General features: G+C 42.4%; 1 protein-coding gene across 1 annotated transcript in view; it reads right to left on the bottom strand.

The window, feature by feature from the left end:
- LOC121003515 overlaps window positions 1–20,919 on the bottom strand; it is a gene marked incomplete at its 5' end in the record, with an annotated part of 1,598,977 nt that overhangs the window by 985,093 nt on the left and 592,965 nt on the right. The window contains 1 exon segment of the mRNA XM_040435417.1: window positions 3,384–4,249. Within this exon segment, the coding sequence (XP_040291351.1) occupies window positions 3,384–4,249 (866 nt within the window).

Genomic DNA, 20,919 nt, shown 5'->3' on the forward strand with positions numbered 1-20,919 from the left:
AGTTTTAAAATATATTTTGGCAGGTGGGACATTTAAACTTTTTTTTTTATTTTGTAATTTTCTTTATAACTGAGGCATGCAAATGTGGCAAGTGAAGCTTGTGCGGCATAACGACCCTGCCTGGCAAGGTAGAAACCACTATGTGCACAAAACAAGCAATCACCGACAGAATATATTAAGGGGCAGCATCCAAAACCATCCATAAGAACAGTATAGGATCACTACCCCCCCCCCATCCGAGCTATCATCATTACTTCTAGAAGTACAGATGTAGCAGGGTTAACACACAAACTATTAACTCAAAATGGTCACAAATGTAACATATCCAATGAATATATTTTATATCATATCATCTTCAATTATAAAACAAAAAAATCCAGAGCTGGTGGGACATACAATAAAAAATAATCAAGGATTCCCCCGCTGGTAAAATCATGTGAGATGAGTGAACCACATGACTTCTACAAATACAGGGGTGGCGAGGGCCCCACTTGTTGGATTTATCTACAGGTACATTTTGGTCAGGGTGTGCAGATTAAGAAGATATTTCTCTAGGAAGACGAGTAATGGCTTCTATGTAATTAGGCAATTCTAGCCTGGGTCACATTTTGAGAGAACTTGCACATTACTGATGAAATGTGCCCAGTAAGACCAGAATTAGATTATCAAAGCTGACCCGTTAACACATGTTGAGACATAACGCTATGGGTTATTTACAAATGGTCACATGGACCAATAATTGTCTCTTGGTTTACATGTGTTAATTCTTTACTTGTATAAAACGTAACATTTATTTCCTTTAATAAAATGTTTCTACTTATTACTAACTTTTAAAATTCTCAGCCGTGTCTGTGAGTTTATTATTTCTAGCCGTTGTCACTAGTATTTGCACTTTTTGTATCACAGTGCAAGCTAGCTAAGAGGCTCTCATATGTTTCCTGCCTCGCAGGCTCCCCTACTCTATACGGTTACTACCGTTATAACATGTGCTAGCACTGTTATCTCACAGTGCACTTGGGCAAGGAGACTATGATGCGTTCCCTCTTAGCAGGCCTCCCTGTTCTATGCAATCTCTGTGGTAGTCACTTCTCACAGGCACACGCTGTCTAAAAAACACACACTATTCACACTCTGCCCCCCGACATGTTTCGCCAAACACTTGGCATCCTCAGGGGTATCGGGCAGTCTGCTGTCAGGGTGACATTTAATCTCACAAAGTCTAGTATGCTTGCACCTAGCTTTATACCCAGATATTCCATAGATTCCGTGGTTTTTAGTACCCTAATTCCTAGGGAATTCGGTAGGTTTTCCTGATCTAATGGTAACAGTACTGATTTTGTCCAGTTAATTTTATATCCCAAGATCTCACTAAACTTATTTATTAGTTCCATAAGATAAGGGAGCTGCAATGTTGGGTCCTCCAAGAAGATCAGTATATCATCTGCGTACATACTTATCTTATCAGCGGTACCCTTCATACCAAAACCGGAGATCCCCTCATCGGATCTAATTTTAACTGCCAGTGGTTCTATAAACAAAGCAAACAGTAAAGGGGAAATCCCTGTCTTGTGCCTCTATGCAGCTCCATTTGTTCCGACCATACTGGGTAATGTTAGGAAATCTCAACGTCCCTCTGGTACCCCTGGCACCAAACTTCTGGTATCAGCTTGGTTTGAGTCTTGTTCTGACGTCAGGAGAGCGCTTCACTCAGTAGGGAATAAAAGACACAACAATGATGTACTGAATGAACACTCTGAAGTTTATTTTTAATGCACACAGGTTATATAGAGGGGGCTTTACCCCCTTTATTAGCATATCAACGTAAGTTGTTTATTCAACCTATCATATTAACACATTCTATTCTACAGACAGTAAAAGAGCAACAAAAACGGAACTTCCATATTAGGAATATTGTCCGGGAGTAGTGCCAAAGAGATAAGATTCAGGGTTACAGAGAAAAGAAACTTAACAGCAAGCAGAGTTAGTTCTAACATATAAAAACATGGATTTCTTTCAGGTAAAACTGACATGGAAAAGGACCTAGGAATTTTAGTGAACAGCAAACTAAGCTGTAGAAACCAATGTCAGACAGCTGCTGCCAGGGGCAATTAGATAATGGGTTGCATCAAAAGGGGCATAGATGCCCATGATAAGAACATAGTCCTACCACTTTACAAGTCACTAGTCAGACCACACATGGAGTACTGTGTACAGTTCTGGGTTCCTGTGAACAAAGCAGACATAGCAGAGCTGAAGAGGGTTCAGAAGAGGGCAACTAAAGTAATAACTGGAATGGGTAGACTACAGTAGCCTGAAAGGTTATCAAAATGAGGGTTATTCACTTTAGAAAAAAGACGACTTAGGGCAGATCTAATTACTATGTATAAATATATCAGGGGTCAGTACAGAGATCTCTCCCATCATCTATTTATCCCCAGGACTGTGACTGTAACCAGGGGACATTCACTGTGTCTGGAGGAAAGAAGATTTGTACACAAACATAGAAGAGGAGTCTTTACGGTAAGAGCAGTGAGACTATGGAACTCTCTGCCTGAGGAGGTGGTGATGGTGAGTTCACTAAAAGAGTTCAAGAGGGGTCTGGATTTATTTCTGGAGTGTAATAATATTACAGGCTATAGCTACTAGAGAGGGGTCGTTGATCCAGGGAGTTATTCTGATTGGAGTCGGGAACAAAAAATTTTTCCTCCTAAAGTGAGGAAAATTGGCTTCTACCTCAGTTTTTTTTTTTGCCTTCCTCTGGATCAACTTGCAGGATAACAGGCTGAACTGGATGAACAGAGGTCTTTTTTCAGCCTTATAAACTATGTTACATCCTATCGGTCATTTCACTTGACTGCAAAAAACTGGCCATTTACAAGTGTGAATGACGCCCCTTTTTCCACATGTCTGGACACCAGCTCTTGTGGAATCCAGCTCTATTTTTTGGACTTTCACATATAGGCCCCTGTATTTGCAGTTTTACAGGAATGGAGGGTCCCCATACCGATCACAGGCAGGGTGGAATACCGTTTTTTTTTTCTGGTCACCAAACATTTGTGTTTAGAGGAGATTATATTATAATATATATATATATATATATATATATATAAATAAAACTTAGTTTCACTTTTAACTGGATCTGTCCTTTGATTACCAATATTAATTTAATACAGGAGACTAGGTTTGTTTGGGGAGCTCTCACAGCGGTCCCAATCAATCATCGCTCCCAGCCCTCAGCTACCTCTGGTAACTGAAAGCAAGGCGCTGTTTTATCTCCCTGTAAAAAGAAGTATCTGAAGGAATGAAGCCAGTTAGTGACCACCATAAAAACACATAAAGGGAGATCACAAAAGGGCTAAGCATGAAGATGGCTTCTCTTATATGTGTTTTTTATTATGGTTAACAAGAGCTGCTTTTTGTTTAAAACATTTACCACATTCTGAACATGAAAATGGCTTCTCCCCTGTGTGAATTCTCTGATGCGTAACAAGAGCAGATTTTTGGTTAAAACATTTACCACATTCTGAACATGAAAATGGCTTCTCCCCTGTGTGAATTCTTTGATGTACAACAAGATCTGATTTAAGGATAAAACATTTCCCACATTCTGAACACGAAAATGGCTTCTCTCCTGTGTGAATTCTCTGATGTGTAACAAGAGCTGATTTTTGGTTAAAACATTTACCACATTCTGAACATGAAAATGGCTTCTCCCCTGTGTGAATTCTTTGATGTACAACAAGATCTGATTTAAGGATAAAACATTTCCCACATTCTGAACACGAAAATGGCTTCTCCCCTGTGTGAATTTTCTGATGTGCAACAAGCTCTGATTTATGGCTAAAACATTTTGCACATTCTGAACATGAAAATGGCTTCTCCCCTGTGTGACATCTCTGATGTACAACAAATTCTGATTTACTCTTAAAACATTTCCCACATTCTGAACATAAAAATGGCTTCTCTCCTGTGTGAATTCTCTGATGTATAACAAGACTTGATTTATGGTTAAAGCATTTACCACATTCTGAACATGAAAATGGCTTCTCCCCTGTGTGAATTCTCTGATGTATAACAAGATCTGATTTAATCTTAAAACATTTCCCACAGTCTGAACATGAAAATGGCTTCTCTCCTGTGTGAATTCTCTGATGTATAACAAGATGTGATTTAATTTTAAAACATTTCCCACATTCTGAACATGAAAATGGCTTCTCTCCTGTGTGGATTCTCTGATGTCTAACAAGATGTGATTTACGGTAAAAACATTTCCCACATTCTGAACATGAAAATGGCTTCCCTCTTACGTGAGCTGTTTGATGTTTAACACCTTTTCTGTGAAGTTTATTCTGTGTTTCAGTTTGTGATGAATCAGAAGATCGGACCTGTTTAAAAGGATCAAATGATGCATTGTTGCTGTGATTGGATGATGGTATATCTTGCATACTGGCATGCTCTTCAAATGTATCTCGTGTGATACCACAATCATCTACTTCAAAATCTAAAGATATCAGATGTTTCTCTGAGTTCCTGGTACAGTCATCTGCCAAGAATGAAACACATTTTATTATTGATGAATAATATACCATAAAATTGCATTGAAATTTTATAACTTTTCCATATAAAAAAATCCACATAAAGAACAAGTATGAATTGACTAAAACTGTGGTGGCCAAATAGACCACAATCTAATAGTAGACCAAGGAGCATAACTAGGCCAGGTTGGCCTCCACTTTGATCAACTTCCATGCAACCCCCTCCCAATCAGTCATTTATAAATAAAACATTTCCTAGCGCAGAATCCCCTCTTAGTGCCACATACAATAGTTATCTCCCCTTAGTGTCCCTTTCACAGTGGGATTCCCCATTAGTGCCCTCTTCACAGTACTGATGCTCCCTAAGGCCTCTTTCACACGGGCGTCATATTTTTGGCCCGGATAAGAGCCGGGTGCGTTGCGGGAAAATGCACGATTTTTCCGCGCGAGTGCAAAACATTGTAATGCGTTTTGCATGCGCGTGAGAAAAATCGCGCATGTTTGGTACCCAAACCCGAACTTCTTCACAGAAATTCGGGCTTGGGATCGGTGTTCTGTAGATTGTATTATTTTCCCTTATAACATGGTTATAAGGGAAAATAATAGCATTCTGAATACAGAATGCATAGTACAATAGCGCTGGAGGGGTTAAAAAATAAATAAAAAAAATGTAACTCACCTTAGTCCACTTGATCGCGGTGCCGGCATCTCCTTCTGTCTTCTTTTTTGCCGATTGTAGGAACAGTACCTGTGGTGATGTCACTCCGGTCATCACATGATCCATCACCATGGTAAAAGATCATGTGATGGATCATGTGATGACCCGAGTGACGTCACCACAGGTCCTGTTCAGCAAAGGAGACAGACGAGAAGCCGGGCTGCGCGATCAACTGGACTAAGGTGAGTTAAAAAATTTTTTTTTTTTTATTTAACCCCTCCATTTTACTATGCATTCTGTATTCAGAATGCTATTATTTTCCCTTATAACCATGTTATAAGGGGAAATAATAATGATCGGGTCTCCATCCCGATCGTCTCCTAGCAACCGTGCGTGAAAATCGCACCGCATCCGCACTTGCTTGCGATTTTCACGCAGCCCCATTCACTTCTATGGGGCCTGCGTTGCGTGGAGATCGCACAATATAGAGCTTGCTGCGATTTAAACGCAAGCTCTATATACAATGATGTGTCAATGGAACAGGAAGAGCTGCATGATCCTGCCTCTATACACTAGCTTCAGGAATCATACCCTCATGATGCAATTACGAGTGCATTTCCTCAAGCTACGTTCCCACCATGCGATTTATCATCATAAATTCGCATGACAATGATGTGTCAATGAAACAGGAAGACCTGGATGATCATGCCTGTATACGTTCGCTTCAGGAGTTACACCCTCATGATGCATTTGCGAGTGCATTTCCTCAAGCTACGTTCCCACCATGGGACTTATCATGAATTCGCATGATGATGATGTGTTAATGAAACAGGAGGAACTGGATGATCATGCCTGTACACGTTAGCTTCAGGAGTTACACCTTCATGATGCAATTGGTTGCAACACACCCAAGAAAGGAAAAAAGATGGTAGATTATATTTTCACACAATTTATTTCATTTTATTTATTCCAATTTTTTCTGGAGGTTTAGTGTTTGCTGTCATGATATTAACTCTTTCCAATTGATCCATATGAACTTATTTTAGTGATTTTAAAATGTTTTATTTAACACGGGTGTATACTTTTACTAGGTTTAAACAGGTGTCTGATAGGTGGTTGATTGTGGGATTGCGCTCCCCTCCTCCCCTTTTCCTGGGGCTGATGGGAGCTCAGCCTACATAAACCCATAGTGAAATGGACACATTGGATTATGACTAAGAACTGTATAGTTTGAAACGCGTAAATCTGGGGGGAGTGAAGAGGGGTGCCACTGTATATGCTTATACAATTTTGGTGTAATAAAGACCGGGACCTACAAAACTTTACCACGAGTGCTGGAGCCTCTATTTCTCTACACTTCATGGTGTCCACACAGTAGTTATGCCCCCTTTGTGCGCCCCCTGCAGTAGTGCTGTCCCCAGGGCTGGCCTTAGGTGTTCATCTTGTGGCGCCGCCCCCCCCTCCCCCGGTTCACCTAAACATACACAAAGAGGAAAACTATCTTTCTAACAAAGTTTTTTTTAATTACAGATAATTTAAGTGCAAACAAGTACAATCATACCCAGTGTCACCCATAGCAAGTCTCCTGCCCCCCTTAATCATACCGTGTCACCTTTACCCAGTGCCCTACCCTTCTTAATCATACCCAGTGTCACCCTTACCCAGTCCCCTGCCCCCTCAATTAGACCCTGCCCCCCTTAACTCCTTAAGGACACAGCCTTATTTCACCTTAAGGACCAGGCCATTTTTTGCAAATCTGACCAGTGTCACTTTATGTGGTGATAATAACTTTAAAACGCTTTGACTTATCCAGGCCATTCTGAGATTGTTTTTTCGTCACATATTGTACTTCATGACACTGGTAAAATTAAGTAAGAAAAAAAAATAAAAAAATTATTAAAAAAATACCAAATTTACCAAAATTTTTTAAAAAATTGCAAATTTCCAAGTTTCAATTTCTCTACTTCTATAATACATAGTAATACCTACAAAAATAGTTATTACTTTACATTCCCCATATGTCTACTTCATGTCTGGATCATTTTGGGAATGATATTGAATTTTTTGGGGATGTTACAAGGCTTAGAAGTTTAGAAGCAAATCTTCAAAAACCCAATTTTTAGGGACCAGTTCAGGTCTGAAGTCACTTTGCGAAGCTTGCATAATAGAAACCACCCAAAAATAACCCCATTCTATAAACTACACCCCTCAATGTATTTAAAACTGATTTTACAAACTTTGTTAACCCTTTAGGTGTTCCACAAAAATTAATGGAAAATAGAGATACAATTTCAGAATTTACATTTTTGGGCAAATTTTCCATTTTAATCAATTTTTCCCAGTAACAAAGCAAGGGTTAACAGCCAAACAAAAATCAATATTTATGGCCCTGATTCTGTAGTTTACAGAAACACCCCATATGTGGTCTTAAACAGCTGTACGGGCACACGGCAGGGCGTAGAAGGAAAGGAATGCCATACGGTTTTTGGAAGGCAGATTTTGCTGGACAGTTTTTTTTGACACCATGTCCCATTTGAAGCCCCCCTGATGCACCCCTAGAGTAGAAACTCCAAAAAAGTGGCCCCATTTTAGAAACTACGGGATAGGGTGGCAGTATTGTTGGTACTAGTTTCGGGTACATATGATTTTTGGTTGCTCTATATTACACTTTTTGTGAGGCAAGATAACAAGAAATTGCTGTTTTGGCACAGTTTTTAATTTTTTGTTATTTACATCATTCATCTGACAGGTTAGATCATGTGGTATTTTTATAGACCAGGTTGTCACGGACGCGGCGATACCTAATATGTATACTTTTTTTTATTTATGTAAGTTTTACACAATGATTTCCTTTTTGAAGCCAAAAAAATCATGTTTTAGTGTTTCCATAGTCTGAGAGCCATAATTTTTTCAGTTTTTGGGCGATTACCTTGGGTAGGGTATGATTTTAGCGGGATGAGATGACTGTTTAATTGGCACTATTTTAGGGTGCGTGTGACTTTTTGATCGCTTGCTATTACACTTTGTGATGTACGGTGACAAAAAATGGTTTATTTAGCACAGTTTTTATTTTACATTTTTTACGGTGTTCATCTGAGGGGTTAGGTCATGTGATATTTTTATAGAGCTGGTCGATACGGACGCGGCGATACTTAATATGTATACTTTTTTTTTTATTTATGTAAGTTTTACACAATAATAGCATTTTTGAAAAAAAATCATGTTTTAGTGTCTCCATATTCTGAGAGCCATAGTTTTTTCAGTTTTTGGGCGATTATCTTAGGTAAGGTTTCATTTTTTGTGGGATGAGGTGTCGGTTTGATTGGCACTATTTTGGGGTGCATATGACTTTTTGATCGCTTGCTATTACGCTTTTTGTGATGTAAGGTGACAAAAAATGGTTTATTTAGCACAGTTTTTATTTTTTATTTTTTACGGTGTTCATCTGAGGGATTAGGTCATGTGATATGTTTATAGAGCCGGTCGATACGGACGCGGCGATACCTAATATCTATACTTCCCCCCCCCCCCTACTTTTTACCAATTTTTTTTAACTTTATTTGGGGAAAATTAAGTTTTTGTTTATTTTTACTTGAAACTTTTTATTTTTTTGGGGGAAAACTTGATTTTTTCAACTTTTTTTTTTCACTTTATTTTATGTCCCACTTTGGGACTTGAACTTTTGGGGGTCTAATCCTTTACAATGCATTCCAATACTTCTGTATTGAAATGCATTGGCTATATGAGTAATACTGTGTGTATTACTCATACAGCTTCCGGCCTGCGAGATCCAGGGGGCTGGATCTCACAGGCTCATCACCGGAAGGCAGTGCGATGCCTTCCTTAGACATCGCGCTGCCTTCCATGCCAGTGTATTTTTAACATTCTCTGGTTAAATTGTTCAAATATAATTACATTTCTATATAAGTTTGTGTCAGAATTTATTGTGCTACATGTCTTTGATAAAAAAAAATGCAATAAGTGTATATTTATTGGTTTGCGCAAAAGTTATAGCATTTATAAACTATGGTACAAAAATGTGAATTTCCGCATTTTGAAGCAGCTCTGACTTTCTGAGCACCTGTCATGTTTCTTGAGGTGCTAGAATGCCAGGATAGTATAAATACCCCCCAAATGACCCCATTTTAGAAAGAAGACACCCCAAAGTATTCGCGGAGGGGCATGGTGAGTTCATGTATGATTTAATTTTTTTTCACACGTTAGCAGAAAATGACACTTTCTGAGGAAAAAAAAAATATAATAAAGTTTCAATTTCTGCTAACTTCTGGCAAAAAAATAAAAAATCTCCCACGGACTCACTATGCCCCTCAGTGAATACCTTGGGGTGTCTACTTTCTGAAATGGGGTCATTTGTGGGGTGTGTTTACTGTTCTGGCATTTTGGGCGGGGCTAAATTGCGAGCAACCCTGTAAAGCCTAAAGGTACTCGTTGGACTTTCGGCCCCTTTACGCACCTAGGCTGCAAAAAAGTGTCACACGTGGTATCGCCGTACTCAGGAGAAGTAGGGCAATGTGTTTTGGGGTGTATTTTTACATATACCCATACTGTGTGTGAGAAAAATCTCTGTAAATGACAACTTTGTATAAAAAAAAATAAAAAAGTTGTCATTTACAGAGATATTTCTCACACACAGTATGGGTATATGTAAAAATACACCCCAAAAAACATTGCCCTACTTTTCTTGAGTATGGCGATACCACATGTGCGACACTTATTTGCAGCTAAGATGCGCAAAGGGGCCGAAAGTCCAACGAGTACCTTTTAGGAGGGCATTTTTAGGCATTTGGACTCCAGACTTCTTCTCACGCTTTAGGGCCCCTAAAATGACAGGGCAATATAAATACCCCACATGTGACCCCATTTTGGAAAGAAGACACCCCAAGGAATTCCGTGAGGGGCATGGCGAGTTCATAGAAGATATTTTTTTTTGGCACAAGTTAGCGGAAATAGATTTTTTTTTTGTTTTTTTCTCACAAAGTCTCTCTTTCCGCTAACTTGTGACAAAAAGTTCAATCTTTCATGGACTCAATATGCCCCTCAGCGAATACCTTGGGGTGTCTTCTTTCCAAAATGGGGTCATTTGTGGGGTGTTTGTACTGCCCTGGCATTTGAGGGTCTCCGCAATCATTACATGTATGGCCAGCATTAGGAGTTTCTGCTATTCTCCTTAGGCCTCATGCACACGACCGTTGTTTGGGTCCGCATCCGAGCCACCGTTTTGGTGGCTCGGATGCGGACCCATTCATTTCAATGGGGCCGCAAAAGATGCGGACAGCACTCCGTGTGCTGTCCGCATCCGTGGCTCTGTTCCGCGGCCCCGCAAAAAAAATATAACCTGTCCTATTCTTGTCCACGCTTTGCAGACAAGAATAGGCATTTATATTGCGAATTGCGGAAGTCAACACGGGCGCCTTCAGTTTTTTGCGGACTGCAAAAAACGGCACGGTCATGTGCATGAGGCCTTATATTGAGCATACGGGTAATGAGATTTTTTTTTTCCGTTCAGCCTCTGGGCTGAAAGAAAAAATGAACGACACAGATTTCTTCATTCGCATCAATCAATGTGGATGAAAAAATCACTGCCAAAAAATGTGCAAAAAAAAGAAGAAGCTGCGATCGCTAATAAAGATCCAAAAAGCTCAAAAGTGATCTTCATAGTGCCGCAGCGATTTTACGGTGTTTTTGCAGTGATCAGAAAAAAAACATTTCTATCACTGCGGTGGGGTGGACTGAACGCAAGTGTGCGCACAAGATCAGGCCTGATCGGGCGAACACTGCGTTTTTTGTAGAGCCTAAGGTGACTCTAAGGTGACTAATGCGGAACGGAATTGCGGACCCATTCATTTCTATGGGGACAGACTTTGTCCCGCTCGGATCCGGAATTGCGGATCTGCACTTCTGGGTCCGCACTCCCGTCTTACAGGGGGGTGATCAGGGAGTTTATTTTATATGGTGTGATCAGGGGTTAATAAGGGGTTAATAAGTGACAGGGGGGGGGGGTGTAGTGTAGTGTGGTGCTACTTACAGAGCTGCCTGTGTCCTCTGGTGGTCGATCCAAACAAATGGGACCACCAGAGGACCAGGTAGCAGGTATATCAGACGCTGTTAACAAAACAGCGTCTAATATACCTTTCTGATGTTAAAAAAAAAAAATCGCATCTACAGCCTGCCAGCGAATGATCGCTGCTGGCAGGCTGTAGATCAACTTGTTTTCTATGCGATCCTGTGAACGCGCGCTCCTGTGAGCGTGCGTTCACAGGAAATCTCGCATCTCGCAAGATGACGCGCCGATGCGTCCAGGAGGAATAACCTGGCCGCCCGCACGACGCATCCCTGCGTTAGGAGGTCGGGAGGTGGTTAAAGGGGTATTCCCATCTTAATGATCACTGTTAAATCTGTTAATGATTTAAAAGTGATCATTTTTTTTAAATATATTGAATTAACTAATTCCCAACCCTTAGAAGAAAATGAACATATACTTACCTGACTGTTGTCTTCCGTCTCCCCCTCCGCCTTAATCATACCCAGTGTCACCCATAGCCAGTCTCCTGCCCCCCTTAATCATACCCTGTCACCTTTACCCAGTCCCCTGCCCCCCTTAATCATACCCAGTGTCAACCAAAGCCAGTCCCCTGCCCCCTTAATCATACCCTGTCACCTTTACCCAGTCCCCTGCCCCCCTTAATCATACCCTGTCACCTTTACCCAGTCCCCTGCCCTTCTTGATCATACCCAGTGTCTGTCACCCTTATCCAGTCCCCTGCCCCCCTTAATTAGACCCTGACCCCATTTAATGAAAGATATTTGGTTAAAAAAAATAAAATAAAATAAGAACAGGTACTCACTATTTGAAGTCTTCTGCTCCCTCCCTGTCTGCAGAGCACCGGCCGCCGCCCTCACACATTGAGCGGATCCTTCCGCGGCTCTCTGTGAAGGTGCAGCACTTGGACGCTGCACCTGGGTCCCTAAGCTCCTTCTCCACACTCCGAAACCTGACCTGGCAGCTGCAGCGGCTCAGCTCGCCAGGCTCGCCTCACACAATCTCGGGCCGGCCTGCTGTAAGAGACCGACTGCGAGCTGTGTCGGCCGCCGGGTGCCCCTGTTGCCATGGTGCCTTGTGCGGCCGCACAGCTCGCACACCCCAAATGCCGGCCCTGGCTGTCCCCAAGTGTTCTCTTTATAACAGTGAAGCTCCTGTACTGTGAATAAAGTTAAAAAAGTAATACCGAGCACATCATGCTCTTCCCAGCAGCAGACGTGATGTGATGACGTCATTGAGGAAATAGCTAAAATGACATTGAAAGGGGAAGTTATCATTATAAGAGACTTTAATCTTCCTGATGTAAACTGGAAAACCAAAATAGCTAGTTCTGACAGGAGTACAGATATTCTAAATTCCCTACTGGGATTATCTCTACAGCAAGTAGTGGAGGAGCAAACCCGGAGGGAGGCCATTTCAGATTTAGTATTCACAAATAGGAATTTGGTATCTGATATTACTGTAGGGGAAAGCTTGGGATCTAGTGATCACCAGTCAGTGTGGTTTACTATAAGTACAGAGTCACACCACACAAAAGCAAAAGTTTTAGATTTGAGAAAAACTGACTTTTCGAAAATTAGATTAGTGGTATACGAGTCCCTATCAGATTGGAACAGTTTCATTGGAGTCCAAGAGAAATGGGACTACTTAAAAGTGGCACTATTGAAGGCAACAGAAAATTGCATTAGGTTTGTCAGTGAAAGCAAAAAAAGGAAGAGACCACTGTGGTACTCAACAGAAGTTGCCAAAATCATTAAAAACAAAAAGGATAGCATTTAGTACCGTATTTTTCGCCCTATAAGACACACTTTTTCCCCCCCAAAAGTGTGTGGGGGGGGGGAAATATCAGTGCGTCTTATGGGGCGAATGCTGCATTTTTTCCGAATTTACAATGATACGTGGCGCGGCGGGTGTATCAGCTGAGAGGGAGGAGGGGCTGGGGGCCGGCATCTGCTTTTATAATGACTGTATTCTACTACACGGGCCCCGCTCACTGTATATAATCTTATCTATATTTGTAGGCATTGTTAATATAGTTCAGGGTAATCAGCGCCTGTATACCGTACTTACAAGCGCTCGTAGCAGAGAGGAGGGAGGAGGCAGGCCGGGAGGACGGGCGCTGGCAGCGTGAGTCACTACGTCACGCGCCTGCGCCGCCACTTTATGAATGAAGCAGGCAGCATAGGCGCATTACATAGTGACTCACGCTGCCAGTGCCCGTCCTCCCGGCCTGCCTCCTCCCTCCTCTCTGCTACGAGCACTTGTAAGTACGGTATACAGGCGCGGATTACCCTGAACTTTTATATATATACTTTTATATATAATTTTATATATTAACAATGCCTACATTTATAGATAAGATAATATACAGTGAGCGGGGCCAGTGTAGTAGAATACAGTCACTGCACGGGCCCCCGCTGTCATTATAAAACCAGATGCGACCCCCACCCCCTGTATTGGGGGTCATTCACACCGCAGGTACACTATTATGGGGGGGGGATCTGTGGATGACATAGCATAAGATGCTATGTGTCATCCACAGATCCCCCCCATAACAGTGTCACCCACAGGTCACCCATAACAGTGTGTACAAAAAATACGGTAATTATAAAAAAAAAATAAAACGAGGATGACAGGCAAATTTATAAGATTAGGCAGAGAGAGGCCAAGCAAGTTATAAGAGCTTCTAAAGCACAGTCAGAAGAGAAATTAGATGTCAGTGAAAAAAGGCGATAAGACATTCTTCAGATACATAAATGAAAAAAGTAAACTAAAACAAGGAATTACCAAATTAAAAACAAAAGAAGGAAGGTATATGGAAGAAGATAAAGAACTAGCCGATTGCCTCAATGAATACTTCTGTTCAGTTTTTACAAAGGAAAATGAAGGAAAAGTACCTCAGTTAGGAAGGAAGACTAATGAATCTTTTGATGCATGTGTCTTTACAGAGGAAGAGGTTCTAAGTCAGCTGTCTAAAATTAATACAAATAAGTCACAGGGGCCTGATGGGATACACCCAAAGCTATTAAAAGAGCTTAGTGGTAAACTAGCAAAACCATTAACAGATTTATTTAACCAATCACTGGTAACAGAAGATTGGAAATTAGCAAATGTTGTGCCCATTCACAAGAAAGGTAGTAGGGTGGAATCGAGAAACTATAGGCCAGTAAGCCTGACATCAATAGTGGGGAAATTAATGGAAACCATACTTAAGGAGAGGATTGTGGAACATCTAAAATCCCATGGATTGAAAGATGAAAGACAGCATGGGTTTACTTCATGGAGATCATGTTAAACTAATCTTATTGATTTTTTTGATTGGGTGACTAAAATAATATGGCGGAGGTGCAGTAGACATCGCTTATCTAGACTTTAGTAAGGCTTTTGATACTGTCCCACATAGAAGGCTTATCAATAAATTGCAGTCTTTGTGCTTGGACTCCCATATTGTTGAATGGATTAGGCAGTGGCTGAGGGACAGACAACAGAGGGTTGTAGTCAATGGACTATATTCAGACCAGGTCTTGTTACCAGTGGGATACCTCAGGGATCTGTTCTGGGACCCATATTGTTTAATATCTTTATCAGCGAAATTGCAGACGGCCTCGATGGTAAGGTGTGTCTTTTTGCTGATGACACAAAGATTTGTAACAGGGTTGATGTTCCTGGAGGGATACACCAAATGGAAAAGGTTTTAGGAAAACTAGAGGAATGGTCCAATATCTGGCAACTAAAACTCAATGTTGATAAGTGCAAGATAATGCACCTGGGTGTAAAAACCCAAGAGCAGAATATAAAATCAGTGATACAGTCCTAACCTCAGTATCTGAGGAAAGGGATTTAGGGGTCATTATTTCAGAAGACTTAAAGGTAGGCAGACAATGTCATAGAGCAGCAGGAAATGAGGAGTAGAATGGACAGTAGGAAGCACAGTAAGCAGTCACTGACCATTGTGAAGCTCCTCAACATGATTTTTCCTTTAGATATAATTTCTAATTATAATATGCAGCGTAGTCACCTGGGTCAGGATATCTTGGGGTCTTTATTCACATGCAGGTAGGAAATATCTGGTGTTCAGTGGTGAGACTTTTTTGTATGACCTCTTAAGACTACATTTACACGTGAAAAAAAAAGGCCAGAAAAACGGACAAACTCAGTTTTTCATGGCCATTTTTCAACCATTTTTTGCATCCCTTTCTTAGTCTGGACGTTTTGCATTCATTTTTAACAGCCATTATTTGAGGATCATTTAGATGATTTTTATTTGCTTTTTTAAATTTAATTACCAACCCCTGCAGTATACATAATGTCCCCCATAGTGGCCCCAGTTAGCAATAATGTTCCCCAGGGTGGCCCCCATCAGTAATAATTAATCATCCACTTGCACGCAGAGAAAAGTCGCTCTTCATTTGGTGCTATAGGACCTGCACTCTCAGTGAGATGATGTCACCATGCGCTCCTAAGCAATAATGCTGGGAGAGCATGGTGATGTCATCACGTTAGTAGCACAGGTCCTTCCGCACCAAGAGAGACTGCCTTGTGTGTGCAAGCGGATAAAGGCAATTTATTTTTATTTTAACCCCTAAAAGGCTAGTGTACCTATGATAAACGGCCATTACATGGATGCACTCCTGTCTAAATGGCCATTAAAAATAGTCTCATTAATTTACATGGGGTCCATCTGGCAGTGAAAATGGCCAGAAATAGGACATGTCCTATTTTTCACAACCACTATTCACTTGCCTTAAAAAAAAAAAAAATGGCCACGTGAATAGCGCCATTGACTTCAATTCTAAAAACAGCTGTGTGCCATTTTTCACTGTTGTGTGAATGTAGCCTTATCCTGCAGCCTTTCCCGATTACACAAACTACATATAGCGCCAAAGAATAATCCTGTGACCCGAACATCATCACTGCAGCTAGCACACTGTGCACACCGAGGTCTCTCCAAATCTCAGTCCTGTCACTGTCAAGTAAACAAACTGCATGGCCCACACCATAACATCTTCCTTTTTTCACGCATTTATATTAAAGGGGTTGACTCATCTGAGACAATGGGGGCAATTCGCTAGGATATGCCCCTATTGTCTTGTAGGTGCGGACCCGCACCTATCTCCTAAACAGAGCCCCGAAAGTGGTGGAGGATGCACTGTGCATGCGCAGCACTGGCTTGGCTATTTCCATCAGGCCCTGGAAACAGTGGCTGGTCATGCAAAGTGCGCTCCCATTCACTTCTATGGGGAGAGCGCTTGGTGGTGGCCGGACCAGAGTCCTCCAGCCACCACTTTGGCCAGCTCTGTTGTCGATATAGGTGTGGGTCCTAGCGGTTGGACCCGCACCTATTAAACAAAGGGGGCAAATCCTAGTGATATGCCGCCATTGTCTCAGATGAGACAACTCCTTTAAATGTGTGTGCCTCATATATACTATACACACACCATCCAAAGATTATGAAAATTATATCACTAGAGAGGAACCAATTTCTTGAAATACATTTCAGGTGTAATTCTGAAGAATCAGTCAGAAGAGGGAACAAATATTTTTTTTTAAATCAGAATTTTTTTTTATTGATTACAAAACAGAGTACAACACAAATGTACAGAATACATTATACAATAAAATTGATTTGCAACAATGATTAAGATTCAACATGAGTCTTATTGTATCTTAGTTGTTAACTCTCATGCATACTTATTTAACCTCTTAACTACCCCCTTTCTCCCACCCCCCCAACCCTCCATTCCTGCATCAGCTGCTGCTTCTACTCGAGTTAGCACCCATGCACATTTGTGCCTGCTAAGGTTCCCATAATTTCTCAAATTTGCTGGGACAGCCTCTTTTCTGGAAAACGGCCTTTTCATATACAATCATAGTGTTGACTTTGCACCTAAATTCCCCGATTGTGGGAGGCTCGGCCTGTATCCAGTGCTGAGCTATCAGCTTCCTAGCCACATACAGTAGTCTGCCTATAGCCAGTGTGAACACGTGTCCAGTACCCAATTCTGATACATAGCCTAAGATACACACTTTCGGGTCTTGCGGAATATTTACTGAGTATGCTTTTTGTATGATAGCAGTCACCTCTCTCCAGTATACCGTCAGGACCGCGCATTTCCATAGCATGTCTATCAAGTCTGCAGGTTCCATATCACACCGAGGACACTTGGCATCTAATCTGTGACCAATTCGGTGTAAAAACACTGGCGTCTTGTACACTCTATGGATAATAAATAATTGCGAAAGCTTTCCACTTTCACTCAAAGATGACACAGGCACCGCCTCTAATATATCAGCCCATTGCTCTTTCGTGAGTTCTCCCACATCTGTCTCCCATTTATGCATTCTAGTCAGTGGGTGAGATTCTAGGTATTTATCTAGTATCAATCGATATGTAAGGCTACTTTCACACTTGCGTTAGGAGCGGATCCGTCTGGTGTCTGCACAGACGGTTCCGCTCCTATAATGCAAACGCTTGCATCCGTTCATAACGGATCCGTTTGCATAACTGTTTATTTCAGATCTGATTTTTCACTTCGGAAAACTCAGATCCGACAGTATATTCTAAACACAGAAGCGTTCCCATGGTGATTGGGACGTTTCAAGTTAGAATATACTGAGAACTGTGTACATGACTGCCCCCTGCTGCCTGGCAGATGCTGCCAGGCAGCAGGGGGCAGACCCCCCCCCTCCTGTATTTAACTTATTGGTGGCCAGTGCGGGCCCCCCCTCCCTCCCCAGTATTAATTGTAACCAGTGCGGCCCCCCTCCCTCTATATTCATCGGTGGCCAGTGCGGATTCCCAGTATTAAATATGACCAGTGCGGCCTCCCCCTCCCTCCCTCCCCAGTATTAAATATGACCAGTGCGGCCCCCCTCCCTCTATATTCATTGGTGGCCGGCCAGTGCGGATTCCAAGTATTGTGACCAGTGCGGCCTCCCCCCCCCCCCCCCCCCCTAATTAAAATCACCCCCACCCCCATCATTGGTGGCAGCGGAGAGTACCGATCGGAGTCCCAGTTTAAATCGCTGGGGCTCCGATCGGTTACCATGGCAGCCAAGACGCTATTGCAGTCTTGGCTGCCATGGTTACTGATAGGAATCTCAACGTCCCACTTGGTACCCCTGGCACCAAACTTCTAGTATCGGCTTGGTTTGAGTCCTTTTCTGACGTCAGGAGAGCGCTTCACTCAGTAGGTAATGAAAGACACAACAGTGATGTACTGAATGAACACTCTGAAGGTTATTTTTAATGCATACAGGTTATATAGAGGGGGCTTTACCCTCTTTATTAGCATATCATTGTAAGTTATGTATTTAACCTATCATATTAACACGTTTCATTCTACAGTCAGAGAAAGAGAAACAAAAACGGAACTTCCATATTAGGAATATTGTCCGGGAGTAGTGCCAAAGAGATAAGATTCAGGGTTACAGAGAATAGAAACCTTACAGCAATGATTTTCACAGCTATCAGAGTTAGTTCCTAACAGAGAAACGAAACTTCAGCAAAAAGCACAATTGGTTTTGACATAATAAAGAACATGGATTCCTTTCAGTTACTTAGCAACAAATAGAAGCATTATACTTACCTGAAGAGCTGCGATGTCTGTGTCCGGCCGGGAGCTCCTCCTACTGGTAAGTGAAAAGGTCTGTGCGGCGCATTGCCTATAGCACAGACCTGTCACTTACCAGTAGGAGGAGCTCCCGGCCGGACACAGACATCGCAGCTCTTCAGGTAAGTATAATGCTTCTATTTGTTGCTAAGTAACCATGGCAGCCAAGACTGCAATAGCGTCTTGGCTGCCATGGTAACCGATCGGAGCCCCAGCGATTTAAACTGGGACTCCGATCGGTACTCTCCGCTGCCACCAATGATGGGGAGGGGGGGGGTGATTTTAATTAGGGGGGGGAAGAGGGGAGGCCGCACTGGTCACAATACTTGGAATCCGCACTGGCCACCAATGAATATAGAGGGAGGGGGAGGCCGCACTGGTCATATTTAATACTAGGGAGGGAGGGAGGGGGAGGCCGCACTGGTCATATTTAATACTGGGAATCCGCACTGGCCACCGATGAATATAGAGGGAGGGGGGCCGCACTGGTTACAATTAATACTGGGGAGGGAGGGGGGGCCGCACTGGCCACCAATAAGTTAAATACAGGAGGGGGGGGGGGGGGGGGGGGAAGTCTGCCCCCAGGCAGCAGTCATGTACACAGTTCTCAGTATATTCTAACTTGAAGCGTCCCCATCACCATGGGAACGCCTGTGTTAGAATATACTGTCGGATCTGAGTTTCACGATGTAACTCAAATCCGATGGTATATTCTAACATAGAGGCGTTCCCATGGTGATAGGGATGCTTCAAGTTAAAATATACCATCGGATTGGAGAAAACTCCGATCTGATGGTATATTAATAGGGACTCCTGACTTTACATTGAAAGTCAATGGGGGACGGATCCGTTTGAAATTGCACCATATTGTGTCAATGTCAAACGGATCCGTCCCCATTGACTTGCATTGTAAGTCAGGACGGATCCGTTTGGCTCCGCACGGCCAGGCGGACACGAAAACGCTGCAAGCTGCGTTCGGGGGTCCGCCTGCTGAGCGGAGCGGAGGCCAAACGGTGCCAAACTGATGCATTCTGAGCGGATCCGCATCCACTCAGAATGCATTGGGGCAGTACGGATCAGTTTGGGGCCGCTTGTGAGAGCCTTCAAACGGAACTCACAAGCGGAGCCCCAAACGCTAGTGTGAAAGTAGCCTTAGACATATCATCCTCTTCTTTGCCCTCCCGAAACAATCAGATGCAACGCTGCGTCTCTTTGTGCCATTACGCTACCATTCTTAATCATCGTATGATATGCATGACGCAATCGCAGATATTGATAAAAGCGCCTGTAAGGGATGCCATTTATTCCTCGAATACTGGTGAAGGATCTGAACACTCCACCCTCCAGGAGGTGACCCATTCTTATCACCCCTCTGTCCTTCCACTCATCAAATCCTGACAATGATTTGAATTTAGATAATACTGGATTTGGCCATATTGGGGTATATTCTGCGATTCCAGTGATTCCTCTCAACTGTTTAATCTTTTGCCACACTGAATACATTGTGTGTCTTATAGGAATTTCTGATCGCACTGTTTTCGCTTCCAGTCCCTCTAGTAGCATCATTAGGTCTCTACCTTTCAGGTGGTTTCTATATATCTGACCAGTTATGTCTGAGGTTTCTAATTCTAGCTATCCTTTGAAGTGCTGGCCTTGAGCTGCAAGGTAGTACACCCAGGGATTAGGAACTGCTAGGCCTCCCTCCGTTTTATAGTATTGTAGTGTCTCGAGCTTTAGTCTAGCCTGTCCCCTACGCCATATTATGTCTCTAACTATCGAGTCAATCCTTTTGAAACTGTCCATTGGCAGCCAGCCCGGGGCATTGTGTAGAATGTACTAAAGCTGCGGCATCAAAACCATCTTGAGTAGGTTCCTTCTACCCACTACTGATAGATATAATTTGCACCAAGCCTTGCATTTATTACGAAAGTTCGTTAACAGTGGGGTAAGATTTAACCACCTCAGCCCCCAGTGCTTAAACACCCTGAAAGACCAGGCCACTTTTTACACTTCTGACCTACACTACTTTCACCGTTTATTGCTCGGTCATGC

This window comes from Bufo bufo, chromosome 6, assembly GCF_905171765.1.
Source record: "Bufo bufo chromosome 6, aBufBuf1.1, whole genome shotgun sequence".
Taxonomy (NCBI): domain Eukaryota; kingdom Metazoa; phylum Chordata; class Amphibia; order Anura; family Bufonidae; genus Bufo; species Bufo bufo.